The sequence below is a fragment of the Chiloscyllium punctatum genome, chromosome 26, assembly GCF_047496795.1.
Source record: "Chiloscyllium punctatum isolate Juve2018m chromosome 26, sChiPun1.3, whole genome shotgun sequence".
Classification (NCBI taxonomy): domain Eukaryota; kingdom Metazoa; phylum Chordata; class Chondrichthyes; order Orectolobiformes; family Hemiscylliidae; genus Chiloscyllium; species Chiloscyllium punctatum.
In genome coordinates, this window is record NC_092764.1 from 69,053,499 (window position 1) to 69,076,195 (window position 22,697).

The window sequence follows — 22,697 nt, forward strand, 5'->3', positions numbered from 1 at the left end:
GAATATAGTTCTGGTTGTTGGAGATCAGTCACCTCAGCTCCAGAACATCTTTGGAAGAATTCCTCAGGGTACTGTCCTAGGTCCACACATCTTCAGCTGTTTCATCAAGGACCTTCCCACCACTATAAGGTCAGAAATAAGGATATTCTATAATGATTGCACAAGGTTCAGTGCCATTCACAACTACTGAGATACTTAAGCAAATCATATCCAAATGTAGCAAGATCCAGACTGACAAGTGGCAAGTAACATTCGTGCCACACAAATACTAATTAATGAACATCTCCAATTTAAAAAGAAATCTGATGGCCACCCCTTGATATTCGATGGTTTTACCATTACTGAATCCCCAACTGTCAACATCCCGGAGGTTACCATCAAACAGAAACTCAACCAGACTTATCACATAAACACAGTGGCTGCATGAGCAAGTCAAAGGCTGGGAATACAAAGCCTGTCCAACGTTGACCAGACACAAGTCATGCGTATGATGGAATACTTACCATTTGCCTGGATGCGTGCATCTCCAACAGTACTCAAGAAGACTGATATCATCTAGGACAAAGCAGTCCACAAGCATCCACTCTCTCCATAACCAATGCTCAATCTACAAGGAGCACTGAAGAAATTCATAGAATCCCTACATTGTGGAAACAAGCCATTTGGCCCAATAAGTCCCTCTGAAGAGTATCCTAACCAGATCTATTCCTCTACCCCTAACACTCTACATTTCCCCTGACTAATGCACTTAGCCTACAAATCCCTGAACGCAATGGGCAATTTAGCATGGCCAATTCACCTAACCTGCCCATCTTTGGACTGTGGGAGGAAACCGGAGCACACAGAGGAAACCCACGCAGACATGGGTAGGATGCACAAACTCCACACAGACAGTCGCCTGGGTCTGGAATTGAACCCGGGTCCCTGGCACTGTTAGGCAGCAGCTTCCAAACTCACAACCACTCTCAACTTAGAAGGACAAAAGCAACAGATACATGGGAACACCACCACCTGCAAGTTCCCCTCCAAGCCACTCACCAACCTGACTTGGAAATATATCACCATTCCTTCACTGTTGCTGGGTCAAAATCCTGGAATTCCCTCCCTAAGGCACTGCAGGTCTTCCTACAGCATGTGGACTGCAGCCATTTATGGAGCAGCTGACCATTACCTTCTCAACAGCAAATAGTTGTGGGTAACAAATTCTGGTCACTCAGTGATGCCCAAGTCCCACATGTGAATACAATAAAAAAGAAAAAGGGAAGCAAGAAACTGATAAAGAAATGGAGAAGAGGTTATTAATGAAAAACTGGCAAGAAACACAAAAAAAAGACTGTACAAGCTTCCAAAGAGACGTAGAAAGGAAACAATTGGCTTAGCCAAATGTGGATTCATTACAGGCAGAAGCAAGAAAATACATAATAGGGAATAGAGTAATAGCAGAGAAGTACCATGTTAATTTGTGTTTGTTTCAACTGGAGAACATGCAAGAAATGTCTGAAGCTGAAGATTAATTTTTTACCCATTTGTTGGATGTGGGCATTGCTGTCTGGCCATCATTTAATGCCCATCCCTAATTGCCCTTGAGTAGGCAGTGGTGAGCTGCCGTCTTGAACTGCTGCAGTCCACCTTCTGTGGGTTGACCCACAATGCCATTAGGGAGGGAATTGCAGCATTTTGACCTAGCGACAATGAAGGAAGGGGAACTTGCAGGTGGTGGTATTGCCATGCATCTGCTGCCCTTGTCTTAGATGGAAGTGGTTGTATATTTAGAAGATGCTGTTTGAGGATCTGTGGTGAACTTTTGCAGTGCATCTTCAAGATAGTACACCCTGCTGCTACTGAATGTCAATGGGGAGTGAATGCTTGTGGGGGGTAGTACAAAGCAAGCAGCTGTTTTGTTCCGAATGGTGTCAAACTTCTTGAGTGTTGTTGGAGCTGCACCCGTCCAGGCAAGTGGGGAGTATTTAATCACACTCCTGACTTGTGCCGTGTAGACAATGGACAGGTTTTGGGGAATGAGGAGGTAAATTACTTGCCACAGTATTCTGAGCCTCTGCTCTTGTAACTACTATGTTTATGTAGTGGAGTCCTTGAGTTTCTGGTCAATGAGAACCCTCGAAATGTTGAAAGTGGGGGATTCAGTGATGGTAACACCATTGAGTGTCAAGAATCAGTGGTTAGGTTGTCACTAATTGTTGACAGTCATTGCATGCCATTTGAGGGACACAATTGTTACTTGCCACTTGTCACCCCAATCTTGGATATTGTCCAGACCTTGTTACATTTGAACACGGGCTGCTTCAGAATCTGAGCCGTGAAGTGTGCAATCATCAGAAACATCCCCATTTCTGACCTTTTGATGGAGAGAAGGTCACTAATGAAGCAGCTGAAGCTGGACACTACCCTAAGGAACTCCTGCACACATGTCCTGGAGTTGAGATTACTGACCTCCAACAACCATGACCATTTTCCCATGTGTCAAATATGATTCCAACCATGAAAGAGGTTTCTCCCTGAAACCCACTGATTCCAATTTTTCTAGGGCTGCTTGATGCCACACTCCATCAGATGCAGCTTTGACATCAAGGGCTGTCACTCTCACCTCCCCTCTGGAATTCAGCTCTTTTATCCATGTTTTAATCCAAGGCTGCAATGAGGTCAGGAGCTGAGTGGCACTCGGGGAATCCAAGCTGGGCATCACTGAGCAGGTTATTGCTGAACAGGTGCTGCTTGATAGCACTGTTGATGCCACCTTCTATCACCTTACTGATGGAGAGTGGTTTGGTGGGGCAGTAAGTGAATTTGTCCTGCTTTTTCAGTATGAGACATACCTGGGCAATTTTCCACATTGTCAGGTAGATGCCAGTGTTGTCGTTGTACTGGAAGTGTTTGGCTAGAGGAACAGAGAAAAGTTTTGGAGTACAACCATTTCTTGATATCATGCAGAGTGAATCGAATTGGCTTAAGACTGGTATTTGTAATTGAGGAGCCGAGATGAATCATCCACTCAGCACTTCTGGCTGTGAATGCTTCAGATTTATCTTTTGCACTGATATGCTGGGCTCTTCCGTCATTGAGGATGGGGATATTTGGAGAGCTTCCTCCGGATGATGAGACATTCCATTCCCAAGTATCCCAGATGTTCACCTATTTTGAATAATGTACTTCCCCTCCCCTTCCCCCCCACCTCTGTCATCCAGACAGCCCTTTACTACACCTCCTCCATTTCCTGCTCTACTGCTTTAAACCTTCCCCCCTTCTCCAAACGCAATAAAGACAGGGTCTCCCTTGCCTGCAACTACCATACTACTAGTCTCCACATCCTTAAACACTTCCACCTACTCCAATTAGATCCCACCACCAAAAGCGTCTTCCCGTCCCTACTCCTCCCTGCCTTCCACAAGGACCCGTTGACTTCGTCAGTCTTTGATTAGCGCCACTCACTCCACCAACCACACTGAACCCCCTGGTACCTTCCCTGTAACTGTAAAATATGCAAATCCTGTCAGTACACCACTACCTCACCTCCATCCAGCACCCCAAACAGTCCTTCCAGATGAAATAGAGGTTCCCCTGCCTCTCCTCTGACCTAGTTTACTGTATCAGGTGCTCACAATGTGGTCTTCTTTACATCAGGGAGACCAAACGTAAACTTAGGGAATGGTTCACAAAAGCATCTCAGGCCTGACCTCCCATTTAAATTCTCCATCTCACTCCCTTTCTGACCATCCTTAGCCTCCTCCTTTGTCACAGCGAATCAGACCACAAATTGAGGGAACAAAACCTCATCCTCCACCTGTGGGGGCAGCCTATAGCCCCAAAGACTCACCATTGAATTCTCCAATTTCAAATAATCTCCCTTCCCATTCCCTGACTCCTTTCCCAGCCCCTCCCCCTTTCTTCCATTCCTCTGATCAACCCTTCCTTCCAGCTCCCAACTGGATTCATTCTTCCTGAGTTCACCTCTTCCTACCTCACCACTCTGCCTCCTCCCCACCATCACCCTTTACCTGCAGCTCCCCTTACACTCTCCCATAGTCCTGAAGAAAGGTTACACCTGAAACGTTGACTTCTCCACCTCCTGATGCTGCCTGGCTTGCTGTGTTCTTCCAGTCTCTTGTTTGTCTTCCTCCAGTGAGTTTTTAAAATTGTCCACCACCGTTCATGACTTGATGTGGCAGGACTGCAGAGCTTAGATCCGATCAGTTGGTTGTGGGATTGCTCAGCTCTGTCTATCACTTGCTGCTTATGCTTTTTGGCACACAAGTAGTCCTGTTTGGTAGCTTCACCAGGGTGACAGCTGATTTTCAGGCATTCCTGGTGCTGCTCCTGGCATGTCCTCCTGCACTCTCCATTTAACCAGGGTTGATCCCCTGGCTTGATGGTAATGGTTGAGTGGGGGAAATGCTGGGCCATGAGGTTACAGGTTGTGCTGGAGCACAATTCTGCTGCTGGCGATGACCCACAGTGCCTCATGGATGCCCAGTCTTGAGTTGCTGGATCTGTTTGTTACCTGTCCCATGTATCACAGTGATAGTGCCACACAACATGATGGAGGTTATATTCAACGTGAAGACGGGACTTTGTCTCCACAAGATCTGTGCTATGGTCACTGTTACTGATACTGTCATCAACAGATGGATCTGCAGTTGGCAGATTGGTAAGAATGAGGTCAAGTATGTTTTTCCCACTTGTTGGTTCCCTTTCCAGTTACCACAGACCAGTTCTAGCAGCCGTGTCGTTTAGGACACAACCAGCTCGATCAGTAATACTACTGCTGAGCTGCTCGTCGTAGTGATAATTGAAATCCCCCACCCAGCATACATTTTGTGACCTTGCGATCCTCAGTACTTCCTCTAAGTGCTGTTCAACATGGAGGAGTACCAATTCATCAGCTGAGGGAGCTTGGTACTTGGTAATCAGCAGGACGCTTCCTTGCCTATGCTTAACCTGAAGCCACAGGACTTCATGAGGTCCAGAGTCAGTGTTAAGGATTCCCAGGTCATCTCCCGCCAACTGTATACCACTGTGTTGCATCGTCTGTTGGGTCTGTCCTGCTGGTACAACAGGACATATCCAGGGATGGTGATGCCAGTGTCTGGGACGTCATCTGTAAGGTATAATGCCATGAATATGATTATCTCAGGCTATTGATTGACTGGTTTGTGAGACAGCTCTCCCATATTTGGTACAAGCCCTCAGATGTTAGTAAGGAGGACTTTGCAGGGTCAACAAGTCTGTTTCTGCACTTGTCCTTTCCGGTACCCAGGTTATGCCAGGTAATCCATCTGGTTTCATTTCTTTGAAGACTTTGTAGCAAGTGGTACAACTGAATGGCTTGCTAGGCCATTTCAGAGGCCAACTGAGAGTCAACCACATTGTTGTGGGCCTGGAGTCATATGTACTCACAGATTTCCTTCCCTGAAGGACATTGGTGAACAAGATTTTCTGAAAATCGACAATGATTTCATGCTCATCAACAGATTCTTAATTCCAGATTCTTTTTTTACTGAATTCAACTTACACCAACTACTGTGGTAGAATTCGAACCCTGGTCCCCCAGAACATTAGCTGAGTTTCTGGATTTACAAGGAGAAAGGGAGGACTGCAGATGCTGGAGATCAGAATCAAAATGTGTGGCGCTGGAAAAGCACAGCCGGTCAGGCATCATCTGAGGAGCAGGATCGTCGATATTTTGAGCATAAGCTCCTCATCAGAAATTTTCCACCACCTGATGAAGGAGCAGCAATCTGAAAGCTAGTGCTTCCAAATATACCTATTTGACCTGGTGTTGAGTGATTTTTAACTTTGTACACCTCAGTCCAACATCGGCATCTCCAAATCGTGATTTCCAAGTTTGTAGACGTCAGAAAGCGAAGTGGAAATGACTACTGTGAGCAAGATGCAAAGTGGCTTCACAAACTTAATGAGTGGGGAAGGGCATGACAGATTGAGTATATAGTGGGAAAAATGTGAGACTATCCATAAGGCACAAGGTTTAAGGGCAGAATTAGGCCAATCGACCCATCGAGACTGCTCCACCATTTGATCATGGTTGATTGTTTCTCAACCCAATTCTCCCTGCCTTCTCCCCATAATCATTGATCTTTTCACTAAGTCACATTGCTTTGAGGAATAGATGTTTGCACCATTTCTTAAATGATAAGAACTTTGAAAGTGTCGTTGTCCAAAGTTTTGGAGGTGCTGGTGTTGGATTAGGGTGGAAAAGTCAGAAGTCACATGACACTGGGTCCTAGTCCAACAGGTTTATTTAAAATCCAAGCTTTTGAAGAACTGCTCCTTCACCAGGCATGTTGCTCCTTTCTCACTTCACGTGACAAAGGAACATCACTCTGGAAGCTTGTGACTTTAAATTAACCTGTTGGACTATAACCTGATGTTATGTGACTTCTGATGTTGCCCAAAGGGCCATAGAAGTCCTTATCAATAAGTTACTGAAGCTAACAGAGACAGAGAAAGGGAAGGCTGATGTTATGAGGGGATTTGAGTGCAAAAGTGGCTAAGTCTTTCTTCAATTGTGCAGACCTTGATTGGATCACATCTACATGTGCAGCTTTGGTCCCTTTACTTTAGGAAGAACATTATTGCCCATTGAGGGAGTGAATCAGAGGATGACCAGATTGATTCCAGGAAGGTTAGGACTGTTCTTTGAAGAAAAATTGTAGAAACTGGGCCTGTAATCTCTTGAGTTTCAACAAATAAGAGGTTATCGCATTTAAACAAACATAATACCTAAAGGGATATGTGGGTTGGATATTTCTGGATGGGTATCTAGGACCAGAGGTCATAACTTCAAAATAAAGGGGAAGCCATTGGGACCAAGATGAAAAGCTTTCTTTTACTCAGAGAGTGGTGAGCCTTTGGAAGTCTCTACCCTAGAGGGGAGTAGAAACTCAGTCATTGAGTATGTTTAAAGATTGAAAAACCTCTCAATACCAATAAAGTAAAAAGGATATGTGGGCAATGTATGGATAAAACATTGAAGTGATCAGCTTTGATCATAATGATGGAGCAGCAGGCTTGAATGGCCTACGTTCTTTGTTCTATGAACACAAGGGCAATCAAGAAAGCTGCCTTAAGATCTTTCATTTTCAATGCCAATAGCAAATAACGTGAGACTGTAAGAGCTATAACACATCCATGCCAATTGAAATGCTCCTCTCAGATGTCAGCCACTGGTGAATGGCAGCACATTTGCTGCTAAGTAACATAGTTTTAGGGTCAAATCCCATTCCAGGGAGGTCAGCCCAGAATCGAGGCTGACATTCTATTGCATTACTGACTTCAGATTCAGCAAAGATTTATGGAATTAAAATCCTACCTTTTATTATTTGAACTGTTGCAGCCTAGCCCCTACTGAGGATGGACTTGCTGTTTGACAAAAGTGCTAGTCACTTGGCATAAGAACAGACGAACATAAGAACTCGGAGCAGGAGTAGGCATCTGGCCCTTCGAGCCTGCTCTGCCATTCAATAAGGTCATGGCTGATCTTTTCATGGACTTAGCTCCACTTACCTGTGTTTTCACCATATCCCTTAATTCCTTTACTTTTCAAAGAATTACCTACCTTAGTTTTAAATGTTATTACTGAAATAGTGTCAACTGCTTCCCTGGGCACAGATTCACAACCCTCTGGGTGAAGAAGTTCTTTCTCATTCAGTTCTAAACCTGCTTCCTCTAGTCTTGAGGCCATGCCCTCTTGTCCTAGTCTCACCCACCAGTGGAAACATCCTCTCTATTTCTATTTTATCGACTCCCTTCATAATTTTAATGTTTCTATAAGATCCCCCCTCATTCTTCTGAATTCCAATGAATATAATCCCAGTCTACTCAGTCTCTCCTCATAAGCCAACCCCCTCAACTCCAGAATCAACTAAGTGAACCTCCTCTGCACCCCCTCCAGTGCCAGTACATCCTTCCTCAAGTAAGGACATCAAATCTGTACACAGTACTCCCAGGTGTGGCCTCACCAGTACCTTGTACAGCTGTAACATAACCTCTCTGCTTTTAAACTCAACCCCCTTTAGCAATGAAGGACACAATTCCATTTGCCTTCTTAATTACTTGTTGTACTGCAGACCAACCCTCTGTGATTCATGCACAAGGACACCCAGGTCTCTCTGCAAATCAGAATGCTGCAACTTTTTACCATTTAAGTAATAATCTATTTCGCTGTTACTTCAACCAAAATGTATGACTTCATATTTACGAACATTGTATTCCATCTGCCAGACCCTTGCCCACTCACTCAATATTCCTCTGCAAAGTTTCACAGTCCCCTGCACACTTTGCTCTGCCACTCATCTTAGTGTCATTGGCAAATTTTGACACTCTACACGTCGTCCCCAACTCCAAGTCATCTATATAAATTATAAATAATTGTGGTCCCAACATTGATCCCTGAAGCACACCACTAGTCACTGATTGTCAGCCAGAATAACACTCACTTATCCCATTCTTTGCTTCCTGTCAGTCAACTAATCCTCTATCGGCGCTAATACTTGACCCATTCATTGTTATCTTATGCAGCAGCCTCATGAGCGGCAACTTTTCAAAAGCCTTCTGGAAATCGAGGTACACCACATCCACTGTTTCCCACTGTCGACATTGCTTGTAATTCATAGAATTCCAAAAGATATGGTTAAGAAAAAGAAGGAAGCATATGTCAGGTATAGACAGGATAGATCGAGTGAATCCTTAGAAGAGTATAAAGGCAGTAGGAGTACACTTAAAAGGGAAATCAGGAGGGCAAAAAGGGGACATGAGATAGCTTTGGCAAATAGAATTAATGAGAATCCAAAGGGTTTTTACAAATACATTAAGGACAAAAGGGTAACTAGGGAGAGAATAGGGCCCCTCAAAGGTCAGCAAGGCGGCCTTTGTGAGAAGCCACAGAAAATGGTAGAGATACTAAACAAGTATTTTGCATCAGTATTTACTGTGGAAAAGGATATGGAATATATAGAATGTAGGGAAGTAAATGATGACATCTTGCAAAATGTCCAGATTACAGAGGAGGAAGTACTGGATGTCTTGAAACGCATAAAGGTGAACCTAGGGACATGATTGCTGGGTCCCTTGCCGAGATAGTTGTATCATCGATAGTCACAGGTGAGGTGCCAGACAACTGGAGGTTGGCTAACATGGTGCCACTGTTTAAAAAGGGTGGTGAGGACAAGTCAGGGAACTAGACCAATGAGCCTGGCGTCGGTGGTGGGCAAGTTGTTGGAGGGAAATCAGAAGGACAGGATGTACGTGTATTTGGAAAGGCAAGGACTGATTCGGGATAGTCAACATGGCTTTGTGAGTGGGAAATCATGTCTCACAAACATGATTGAGTTTTTTGAAGAAATAACAAAGAGGATTGATGAGGGCAGAATGGTAGATGTGATCTATATGGACTTCAGTAAGGCATTCGAAAAGGTTCCCCATGGGAGACTGATTAGCAAGATAAGATCTCACGGAATACAGGGAGAACTAGCCATATGGATACAGAACTGGCTCAAAGGTGGTGGTGGAGGGTTGTTTTTCAGACTGGAGGCCTGTGACCAATGGAGTGCCACAAGGATTGGTGCTGGGTCCACTACTTTTCTTCATTTATTTGGATGCGAACATAAGAGGTACAGTTAGTAAGTTTGCAGATGACACCAAAATTGGAGGTGTAGTGGACAGCGAAAAAGGTTACCTCAGATTACAACAGGATCTTGATCAGATGGGCCAATGGGCTGAGAAGTGGCAGATGGAGTTAATTCAGATAAATGTGAGGTGCTGCATTTTGGGAAAGCAAATCTTAGCAGGACTTATACACTTAATGGTAAAGTCCTAGGGAGTGTTGCTGAACAACAAGATTTTGGAGTGCAGGTTCATAGCTCCTTGAAAGTGGAGTCGCAGGTAGATAGGATAGTGAAGAAGGCGCTTGGTATGCTTTCCTTTATCGGTCAGAGTATTGAGTACAGGAGTTGGGAGGTCATGTTGCGGCTGTACAGGACGTTGGTTAGGCCACTGTTGGAATATTGCGTGCAATTCTGGTCTCCTTCCTATCGAAAAGATGTTGTGAAACTTGAAAGGGCTCAGAAAAGATTTGCAAGGATGTTGCCAAGGTTGGAGGATTTGAGCTATAGGGAGAGGCTGAACAGGCTGGGACTGTTTTCCCTGGAGCATTGGAGGCTGAGGGGTGACTGTATAGAGGTTTACAAAATTATGAGGGGCATGGATAGGATGAATAGACAAAATCTTTTCCCTGGTTTGGGGGAGTCCAGAACTAGAGGGCACAGGTTTAGGGTGAGAGGGGAAAGATATAAATGGGACCTAAGGGGCAAATGTTTCACGCAGAGGTGGTACGTGTATAGAATAATCTGCCAGAGGAAGTGGTGGAGGCTGCGACAATTGCAACATTTTAAAAGGTATTTGAATGGGTATATGATTAGGAAAGGTTTGGAGGGATGTGGGCCAAGTGCTGCCAGGTGGGACTAGATTGGGTTTGGATATCTGGTCAACATAGAGGGGTTGGACTGAAGGGTCTGTTTCCGTGCTGTACATCTCTATGAATCTACAACTCTATTTCTGCTGCATGACCTGCCCTTCATGAATCCATGCTGCATCTGTACAACGAGACAATTTCTTTCGAGATGCCCTGTTATTTCTTCTTTGATAATACACTCAAGCATCTTCCCCACTACAGAGGTTAAGCTCACTGGTCTATAATTCCCCATCTTTTGTCTAGTTCCCTTTTTAAACAGTGGCATCACGTTTGCTATTTTCCAAACTGCTAGTCCACCTATTTCTCCCGCCATCTCTTTTAGTACCTTGGGATGCATTCCATCAGGGCCAGGAGACTTATCTATCCTTAGCTCCATTAGCTTGCCCAAGACTAGCTCTTCCGTAATAATAATTGTTTCCAGGTCCTCACCTACCTTCTCCTCTTTGTAACTTACTGGCATGGTATTAGTGTCCTCCACTGTGAAGACTGACACAAAGTGCCTGTTCAATGCCTCAGCCATTTCATCATATCCCATACCTAACGGCTCCTTCTCATCCTCTAAAGGACCAACATTCACTTTAGCCACTCTTCTTCGTTTTATATACTTATAGAAACATTTGCTACCTGTCTTTATATTCTGTGCTATTTTTTCTCATACTCTATCTTACTTTTCTTTTTAGCTTTTTTTTGTGGCTTTCTGTTGACCTTTAACATTTTGGCCACTTTGCATGCTTTCACTTTGATAGTCTGCCTTATTTCCTTAAGACACCCATGGCAGATTACCCCTCCTCTTACAGTCCTTCCTTCTCACCGGAATATACTTTTGTTGGACACTTTGAAAAATTTCTTTGAAGGTCCTCCACTGCTCATCAATTGTCATACCATAAAGTCTCTGTTTCCAGTCTACTTTTAGCCAGGCCTTCCCTCATTCTATCATAGTCCCTCTTATTCAAGGGGGATCCTGGTATTGGATTTTACCTTCACACTATCCAGCTGTATTTTAAATTCAACCATACTCTGATCACTCCTTCCAAGAGGATCCCTAACTGTGAGGTCATTAATTATTCCAGATTATTAATTATTCCAGGACTAGATCGAGGATAGCTTGCTCCCTCAGTGGTACCATTGCATGCTGTTCAAGAAAACTATCACGGATACATTCACCAAATGCCTCCTTAAGGTTACCCTGACTGAGCTGGTTTGACCAATCGACAGTCAGATTAAAGTCCCCCATGATAACTGTCGTGCCAATTTTACAGGCATTAGTTATTCCCTTGTTTATTGCCCATCCCAATGTGATATTATTATTTGGTGGCCTATTGACTACGCCTATCAGTGACGTTTTCTTCTTAGAATTCCTAATTTCCACCCAAATGGATTCAACCTCATGCTCCATAGAGGTTATATCATCTCTCAGCACCAACCCTGATATTGTCCTTGAACATCAGAGCTGCACCACCTTTCTTGCATTCCTGTTTGTCTTTCCGAATAGTCTGGTATCCCCGGATATTTAACTCCCAGTCATGACCATCCTGTGACCATGTCTCCCTGATGGCTACCAAATCATATTCATTTGCGATGATTTGTGCCATTAACTCATCAACCTTGTTATGAATGCTGCAAGCATTCAGGTAAAGTGACTTTATGCTAACTTCCTTAACGTCATGATTCACAACATCTCTAATATCTCCTGAGTTACCCTTCCTTTTTGCTTTTTTCATAGTCTGCCTTGAACTTAAACCCTCATGCTAACCTGCAGCTTAATTTTTCATTTATCACCATACTTCCTGTCACTTTCCCTTTCCCTTCCTCCTCAACTCTCAAGTTTCAAGTCCTAGTGATGACCCTATTTATCCTTTTCGCTAGAATACTGGTTCCAGATCGGTTCAGGTGGAGACCGTCCCATCAGTACAGATCACCCGGTCCCAAAACTGATGCCAATGCCCCATGAAACGGACGCCTCTTTCCCACAACACTCCCTTAGCCACATGTTTACTTTATTAATGTCTAATCCCTAAACCGAATTGCATGTGGCTTGGGCAGTAATCCGGAGATTATGACCCGGCATGAGTCTGTTGGTGTCAGTCAGCAAGATCAGAGAGGGTTTTGGGTGGGGAAAAGGGTGGGGGTAGGTGAACACAGGTAGTGGGTACAACCTGGTTGGTCAATGGGTGGAATGAATCTGGTCGGTAGCTGGAAGGAAGGGTTGATCAGAGGAATAGAAGCAAGGGGAGGTGTTTGGAAGGGAGTTGGGGATGGGAAGGGAGGTTATTTGAAATCGGGGGACTCAATGTTGAGTCCTCCGGGCTATATGCTGCCCAGGCAGAAGATGAGGTGTTGTTTCTCCAATTTCTGAGATTTGGACAGGTTTAGACAGATCTAGTCTGAGATTTGGACAGATTTGAACAGCTTTGGGGTATGAAAGATCCCAGCAGATTTAAACACTTGCCGATTAGTGTCCTAGATCTTTCAATAAGATGTAGTTGAAAAAAATTGTTTAGTTTTGGTTACTTGTGATTGGTTAAATTAAGAGTGAGGAAATGGCTCTTAAAATGGCATAACACGCCCAGACACTCTAGTCACCTTACCATATATCAAAGACATTTCAGAGATGGCCACCAGACTACTCTGTCCCCAAGGCATCATGGTAGCCCTCAAATCTAATACCACACTAAAACAACTCCTGATGAATTTAAACGACCCTATATCCACAACCAGCAGAACAAACGTAATAAACAAAATACACTGCAAGGACTACAACAAACATTGCATTGGACAGATGGGCAGGAAACTACCCACCAGGATACATAAGCACCAACTAGTCACCAAAAAACATGACCAACTATCACTGGTAACCATACACACAGACGAACAGGGACACCAGTTGGACTAGGACAATACATCCATCCTGGGACAGGCTAAACAAAGGCATGCACGGGAACTCCTAGAGGTCCGCATTCAAACTGGAACTCCATTAAAAAACACATAGATTTGGACTCTATTTACCAGCAGGGTGGCATGGTGGCCCAGTGGTTAGCACTGCTGCTTCACAGCACCAGGGACCCAGGTTTGAGCCCAGCCTTGGGCAACTGTCTATGTGGAACTTGCACATTCTCCCCATGTCTGCATGGGTTTCTTACTGGTGCCCCGGTTCCCTCCACAGTCCAAAGGTGAGCAGGTTAGGTGAGTTGGCCATGCTAAATTGCCCTTAACGTTCAGGGATGTGTAGGTTAGGTGCATTAGTCAGGGGTAAATGTAGAGTAATGGGATTGGGGAATGGGTCTGGGGGGGCGGGGGTTACTCTTTGGAAGGTCAGTGTGGACTTGTTAGTCTAATTGGCCTGTTTCCACATTGTAGAGATTCTATGATTCTCTCAGGGTAAGTGGAAAAAGGTTTCAATTATTCAAGGAAAGCACTCATATCAATGTTAGGATTAAAACATATTTTGGGGCGATTGAAGAAACCATTTTATTATTCTGCATTAAAGCCATGACACAGAAGAATTCTGGTGGTTAAAATGAATATTCATTGATACTGCAAGCATTGTTGCAGAACCATTCAGTACAACAGTCACATACCCTCTTCATCCTGCTTGGCTTTCTCCCTGGACTTCAGTGCTGTATAATCCTGACGAAGGTTGATTAAGTAGATGTGACGTCTATTGCTAATTGCTTTAAGTGCAGCTGTGAGAGTGTAGGCTTCACTCGGACTGTATATGCTTTCCAATCCATCGATTACAACACCTCGGCAACAGTCATTCAGCTACAACAGAAATTGGTGATAAAGTACAAGCCAAACAATGAGTTAAACATTTCAGTAAAGCGGACTTTAATATTGATTCTACCATCGCCAAAGTAGCAATATGACATTATTGACCATGAAATACTTATCCTAATCATAAACTCATAAATGGCTTTGATTTTTTTTTCATTAGATACAAAATGCTGAACTGAGATATTGCTGAGTAAAGGGGGATTCAATTAATCCACATAATACTGTATATTACTGACATTAAATTGACACAATGCACAGATATTAGGCATCATATTTGAGCTGGAATGTATAAAATTGACAGACCAAAACAAATACAAGTCAAGTTGTTTGCTTAAAATTAAGAATATGCAAAGAAAAATAGGGTTGTGACTGAAATTTTAAATTTGTAATTGGGATGGATGTGGCAAAAATAACTCATATTTGAGGATAAATGAAAGAGAATAAAGCTCAGACAGATGTAAGGTATAAGACTGATACAAACAGTAAATATATTGCTGGGATTGGGGTTGTGGCGGGGGACAGGGTCAGCATCAGCATTAATCGATGCAGTACCGCTTTCTGCTGCACCACACACATTTATATCAATTCACCAAAGGAAGGCACTGCAACTGTGCATAGTATTCTCCATTGATATCATAGGGGAACACTGCACAGAGGGGAACATCTAGGCCATAGTGATCACAGTGTAATAAGGTTTCATATAAAGACTGTGAAAGAAGTCAGTAAAACAAGTTACAAGGTGATGGATTTGAAAAGGGCTAATTTTGAGGGAATAAGATTGGAACTAAAAATAATGAAAGAATGAAAATGACCAAATTATAGAATAAAGGAATTATTTTGAAAGGTGATCAATAAAGTTCAGGCTAAATGTTATTAAAAATGTCAATGAACTATCACAAACCAGTACGGAGAAATTTAATAATTGCAACTAAAAGATAAGAAAAACACAAACTACATAGGCGACAACAAAGATGCTGAGAGAAATCAAATCAATATCAACTAAAATTTCAAAGTAAACCTTGGATTTATTTCTTCCAGTAATAGATTTTTACGTAGATGCCTCTTAAGCATATGATTCAAATATCTCAGGTACAAACAGACCCACATGGCACTCCATCCTTTTCCAGTACACATAAGACACATGATGAACAGCCCCAATTCATCCCACATGATTTCATGCAGTTTTCCACTTTCCTTTGATGTCTACGCTAAAAGTGGGTCAAATCCAAGAAATTGCATTTTGTCTTAAGTATAAAATAGCATCATTTTAGAAGCTCCCCGCTGAATCAAATATGCTTGGGTATTTCAGCTCTCAGTTCTGAACAGATTCAAGACAATTATTTTTAATATTTTCTTTTAGCACAATTGCAGATCCCAATTCTAGCTCCCTACGGGCTGATAACCTTGCTACTGCCTGACCATTTGTGCCTACCAAGTAGAAAACATTCAATAATAATGCAGACTTGCTATCATTGCATTTTAATGTCAGTGTACTGGTCCAATAGCTTGGTGACCCATTGTAAATTATTAACATTGCGACCGTAGGCTGTACCATTGACTTTCATCTTACAAAATACTTTAAGTTTCTTAATGGCAGAATGTTGGCACAGCTCCTGTGTCTACCTTGGCTTTAAATGCTATTCTTGCTCAGAAATACAAGGTAGAATCAAACAGGAGCCTGAGTTATAGGGAGTGGCTGGCCAGGATAGGACTTTATTCCTTGGAACATAAGAGAATAAGAGGTGACCTTATTGAGGTGCATAAAATCACAAGGGGCATAGATAGGATGAATGAATATAGCGTTTTTCCCAGAGATGGTGAATTGAAAAGTAGAGGGTATAGGTTGAAGGTGAGAGGGGAAAGATTTAAGAAGGACCCGAGGGGCAACTTCTTCACACGGTGAGTGGTGAATCTATGGAATGGGGTGCTACAGAAAGTGGCTGAAGCAGATACAATAGCAACATGCATAAAACATTTGGACAGGTCCATGGATGGGAAGGGTTTAGAGGGATATAGACTAAATGCGAGCAATTGGAACTAGCTGAGTGGGCACCATGGTCAGCATGGACTAGTCTGAGCCGAAGGGCCTGTTTCCATGCTGTTGTACTCTATGACTCTGTGAGCTGTGGCAGGGTCAGGCAAGAAGTCTGGGAGTGTCACATAGCATCTGTTTTTGCACCTGCCAAATGGCGAGGCGAGTTTATCATGAGACAGCGACAAGTTGACAATTGAGGAGGATTATTGTTTAAGTTAAGTACCTTGTTAATACTCAGCTAAATAACGTACGAAACCAGCTGAACAAGCTAGATGTTGAGAATCCTTTACATGTTAGTCATAGTGGATAGCTTGCAACTGTGGCTCACCACTTGCTTGAAACAACATTCATGTTCGACACCAGCCTCTATCACCTCAGACTTGCAACAATAAAAGTGGTGGAACATTAATCTTGGGAGGAGGTGGGTACTGTAGCAGAGACAGAGTGAGAATGAAGTATAGGAGAGATGATGGCACTTACACTAGTGGAGTGTTTAAAGTCATTACCTTTCTTTCACATTGCTGTGCTTCCCCCAGGTGGCTGAGATTGTATTGTCTTGGGTGCTAACCTCAGACCGGGCTAGTGTGTTCTTGGATCTGGCATGATTAGTTTAGTGTGCAAGCCAATTAAGATGCTAACCACAATTCTACAGCCTAATGGAAGACAGTTAATCACAACATGGGAGGATTCAATTTAGCACCTAGGAAAAGGTCAAGAACAAAATCAGCTCAAACCATCAGCTGGAGACTCCTCTGTTAGAAAATAAGAGAGTCCTGGGAGTTGGGTAACAATAGAATTTAGCTTTGCTGAAATGTTGTCCCATGATCAGGAAAACTAGCAACACCCATGATCTCAGTCCATAACTGAAGATTAGTCACTGAAATTAATCATTAGAGGTTTTAAAATATAACTGCACCTGATAAGTATTACTGCCTTTGTTACGAGGATAGAGGGAACTGGAAAATTGCTTTTTGGTATCCTATTATATGAAGTGATACAGCGAATGCAGTAACATTCCTGGTTGGCACCGTATTGTACCTGCAATCTCTCCGCCAGAAGTTCTACCATCACATCTTCTGGTAATTGACAGTTCATGAGGTTTGCCTCTCCAATGAAGCTTGTGGTGATGCTCAAAGGCTGCTGCATTACCGGACCAATTACAGACATCTAGGGATTTCAATAAATATCTAAAATTACTTGCAATCAGAAAAAAAACATATTTCCTCATAAATGCTACAATGTTAACATTTAGCAAACTTTGACCTTAAACGTTTGATATTCTAATCATGTAACAGAAATAGAATAGAAGTTAAAATTGGGAGTCAGGCTTGGAGAACTTTTAAATGCTCTGAAGAAGTGTATGTTTGGAATAATTTAAGATAATGTTATAGCTGAAGTGAAAGAACAATTGCAAAGCTGAATTAGGTGGCCACAGACTAGATCAGATGTTCAGTTTATCATATTTGAATTTTTGATAATGTAACAAATGGTTTGTGAAACTACAGTGGTTGTCATGGTGTACACGGACTTTCAAAAGATATTTAATAAAGTGTCACATATGAGACATGCCAGTAAAGGTGAACCCATAAAATAAAAGGGAAAGCTGAATTATAGATACAAAAGTGGCTGAGTGAGAGGAAACAGTAGTAATAAATGGTTATTTTTCAAACTGCAAGTGTGCATAAAGTGTGCTCCCTTGCAGTTTTTACTGAGATCCCTTCTCTTCCTGGTGTATTTTAAAGACATTTTATTAAAAATGAGACTTGGGTGCACAAATGTACAATTTTGAAATGAGAAGGTGACACAAACCTTGGAAGCATTTGAACAGTAAGGACACGAATAGATTCTCAAGGGATACAGGTTGATGAAACGAATGGACACATGGCAAATGAGTTTCATCGAGACAAATGTGAAGTGGCATGTTGTGGTCAAAGGGATGACATGAAGCATAAACCTTAGCATTATGTTCTTTGTTTTGTAAGAACAGAGAGACCTTGGGCACAATGTGCATAAATCATTGAAGATGGCATGGCAAGTTGAGGAAATTTGATTTGATTTATTATTGTCACATGTACCAAGATTGAATGAAAAGTGTGCTCACCAGACAGATTATACCTGACATAAGTCATCGGGGTGCTAGAACAGAATGCAGAATATTGTGTTAAAAGAGGTTTTTTACAAAGATGTATAGGACACAAAAGCAAGGAAGTTCTTTTGAAAATTCAAAAGATTCTGATTTGGCCTCAATTAGAGTTTTACATAAAACTTTACCAGCATGTGCCTTTTACCAGAAGGTTGAAAGGAGATTATGATAGTTTAGACACAGTAGTTAAAGAGAAACCATTTCCATTGGTGAAAAGGTCAAAAGCCAGACAATGGTGATTGGCAAAAGAAGCACTGTCTCGTGAAAAACTTATATGGCAGCAAATATTTGGGATCTCTGGAATGCACAGCCTGAGAGGCTTTCAAGGGAAAGCTATCAGTGCTTTTGAGGAAGCTCAGAGGAGAGCTTCAGAACATAGAACATTACAGCGCAGTACAGACCCTTCGGCCCTCAATGTTGTGCCTCAATCTGAAGCCCATCTAGCCTACACTATTCAATTTTCATCCATATGTCTATCCAATGACCATTTAAATGCCTTTAAAGTTGGCGAGTCTACTACTGTTGCAGGCAGGACATTCCACTCCCCGACTACTCTCTGAGTAAAGAAACTACCTCTGATATCTGTCCTATATCTATCACTCCTCAATTTAAAGCTATGTCCTTTCATGCTAGCCATCACGATCAGAGAAAAAAAAACTCTCACTGTCCACTCTATGTAACCCTCTGATTATTTTCTATGCCGCAATTAACATACCCCTCAACCTTCTTCTCTCTAACGAAACAGCCTCAAGTCCTTCACCCTTTCCTCGTAAGACCTTCCCTCCATACCTGGCAACATCCCAGTAAATCTTCTCTTATTACTTTCCAAAGCTTCTACATCCTTCCTATAATGCGGTGACCAGAACTGTACACAATACTCCAAGTGAGGATGCATTAGAGTTTTGTTCAGTTGCAGCATGGCCTCATGGTTCCGAAACGCAATCCCTCTACCAATAAAAGCTAATGCACCGTATGCCTTCTTAACAACCAAACTTTCAGGGAACTATGTACATGGACACTGAGGTAGAATCTTAGAGTCATACAGCATGGAAATAGACTCTTCGGTACAACCTGTCCATGCCGACCAGATATCCCAACCCAATATAGTCCCACCTGCCAGCACCCGGCCCATATCCCTCCAAACCCTTCCTATTCATATACTCATCCTGATGCCTTTTTAAATGTTGCAATTGTACCAGCCTCCATCACTTCCTCTGGCAGCTCATTCCATACACATACCATGCTCTGCATGAAACATTTGCCCCTTAGGTCTCTTTTATATCTTTCCCCTCTCACCCTAAACCTATGCCCTCTAGTTCTGGACTTCCCCACCCCAGAGAAAAGACTTTGTCTATTTATCCTATCCATGCCCCTCATGATTTTATAAACTTCTATAAAGGTCATCCCTCAGCCTCTGATGTTACAGAGAAAACAGCCCCAGCCTATTCAACCTCTTCCTATAGCTCAAATCCTCCAACCCTGGCAACATCTTTGCAAATCTTTTCTGAATCTTTTCAAGTTTCACAACACCCTTCCAATACGAAAGAGACTGGAATTGCATGCAATATTCCAAAAGTGGCCTAACCAATGTCCTGTACAGCCACAACATGACCTCCCAACTCCTGTACTCAATACTCTGACCAATAAAGGAAAGCATACCAAACGCCTTGCCTTCTTCACTATCCTATCTACCTGCGACTCCACTTTCAAGGAGCTATGAACCTGCACTCCAAGCTCTCTTTGTTCAGCAACACTCCCTAGGACCTTACCATTAAGTGTGTAAGTCCTGCTAAGATTTGCTTTCCCAAAATGCAGCACCTTGCATTTATCTAAATTAAACTCCATCTGCCACTTCTCAGCCTATTGGCCCATCTCAAGATCCTGTTATAATCTGGGGTAACTTTCTTCGCTGTCCACTACACCTCCAATTTTGTTGTCATCTGCAAACTTACTAACTGTAACTCTTATGCTCACATCCAAATCATTTAAATAAATAATGAAAAGTAGAGGACCCAGCACCGATCCTTGTGACATTCCACTGGTCACAGGCCTCCAGTCTGAAAAACAACCCTCCACCACCATCCTCTGTCTTCTACCTTTGAGCCAGTTCTGTATCCCAATGGCTAGTTCTCCCTGTATCCCATGAGATCTAACCTTGCTAATCAGTCTCCCATGGGGAACCTTGTTGAACGCTTTACTGAACTCTATATGGATCATGTCCACGCTCTGCCCTCATCAATCTTCTTTGTTACTTCTTCAAAAAACTCAATCAAGTTTGTGAGACATGACTTCCCACGCACAAAGTAATGTTGACTATCCTTGCCTTTCCAAATATATCCTGTCCCTCAGGTGTACCCTAGAACTCTGTGGGATCCTAGGGAAGTGATTGCTGGGCCCCTTGCTGAGATATTTGTATCATTGATAGTCACAGGTGTGGTGGCGGAAGACTGGAGGTTGGCTAATGTGGTGCTACTGTTTATGAAAGGTGGTAAGGACAAGCCAGGGAACTATAGACCAGTGAGCCTGATGGCGGTGGCGGGCAAGTTGTTGGAGGGAATTCTGAGAGACAGGATGTACAGCAACACTCCTGAGGACTTGGGTGCTGAACAAAGAGACCTTGGAGTACAAGTTCATAGCTCCTTGAAAGTGGAGTCGCAGGTAGATAGGATAGTGAAGAAGGCGTTTGGTATGCTTTCCTTCTGGTATTGAGTATAGGAGTTGGGAGGTCATGTTGCAGCTGTACAGCACATTGGTTAGGCCACTGTTGGAATATTGCATGCAATTCTGGTCTCCTTCCTAGAGGAAAGATGTTGTGCAACTTAAAAGGGCTCGCCCTGAGGATTTATCCACTTTTATGTTTATCAAGACATTCTTTACTTTTTCCTCTGTAATATGGACATTTTTCAAGATGTCACCATCTATTTCCCTTTATTCTATATCTTTCATGTCCTTTTCCACAGTAAACATTGATGCAAGATCTCTCTGTTCATCTACACTACCAGGAATCTTACCATTAATCCAGTACTCTGTATTCCTGTTACTCCTTCCAAAGTGAATCACCTCACACTTTTCCATATTAACTTCTATTTACCACTTCTCAGCCCAGCTCTGCAGCTTATCTATGTCTCTCTGTAACCTACAGCATCCTTCGGCATGATCCACAACACAACTGACCTTAGTGTCATCCACAAATTTACTAACCCATCCTTCTCCGCCCTCATCCAGGTCATTTATAAAAATGACAAACAACAGTGGCCCCAAGACAGATCCTTGTGGTACACCGCGAGTAAGCGAGCTTCAGGATGAACACTTCCCAACAACCACCACCCTATCATCTTTCAACTTGCCAATTTCTTATCCAAACCACTAAACTACCCTCAATCCGATGTCCCCGTATTTTGTGCAATAGCCTACAGTGGGGAACTTTATCAAACACCTTACTGAAATCCATATACACCACATCAACCGCTTTACCCTCATCCAACCGTTTGGTCACCTTCTCTAAGAACTCAATAAAGTTTGTGGGGCATGGCCTACCCTTCACAATATCATAGCGACTAGCCCTAATCAATTTATTCCTTCCTAGATAACTATAAATTATAATCTCTTATAACCTTTTCCAAAACTTTACCCATAACTGAAGTAAGGCTCACTGGTTGATAATTACCAGGATGACTCCACTCCCCTTCTTGAACAAGGGGGCAACATTTGCTATCCTCCAGTCCTGTAGACAATGACGACATGAAGATCAAAGCTAAAGGCTCTGCAATCTCCTCCCTGGCTTCCCAGACAATCCTAGAATAAACCCCATCCAGCCCAGGGCACTCATCTATTTTTTAAATTTCCAGGATTGATAACACCTCCTCCTTGTGAATCTCAACCTCTTCTAGGCTAGTAGCCTATATCACAGTATTTTCCTCAACAACATTGTCTTTTCCAGTATGAATACTGACGAAAGATAATCATTTAGCACTTCCCCTACCTCCTCGGTTTCCCGCATAGGGTAAGGGAAGCACAGCAGACTTGGCTAAGTTGTTTTTGCAAAGTTAATACAGACACAATGCCACTTTCTATCCTGCAACCACTCTATGATTCTATATTTTATTTCATCAGCCCAATAAAATATTTTTTGGTAATTTGGAAAATTGCATTCTTAAGTTAGCACCCTGAAGCAGCCTAAGGAATGTTCAAACAGTTATTTTTAGTGGTGCCACACAGGCCAGATGGATTTGTCTGTTTTG

General features: G+C 42.7%; 1 protein-coding gene across 1 annotated transcript in view; it reads right to left on the bottom strand.

Moving 5' to 3' along the window:
* Positions 1 to 22,697, bottom strand: part of hydin (HYDIN axonemal central pair apparatus protein) — an 869,275-nt gene that overhangs the window by 230,176 nt on the left and 616,402 nt on the right. The window contains exons 42-43 of the mRNA XM_072547579.1: positions 17,352 to 17,480; positions 14,083 to 14,266 (exon numbers count right to left, since the gene is read on the bottom strand). Of these exons, the coding sequence (XP_072403680.1) occupies positions 14,083 to 14,266; positions 17,352 to 17,480 (313 nt within the window). The remainder of the gene's footprint in view (positions 1 to 14,082; positions 14,267 to 17,351; positions 17,481 to 22,697) is intronic.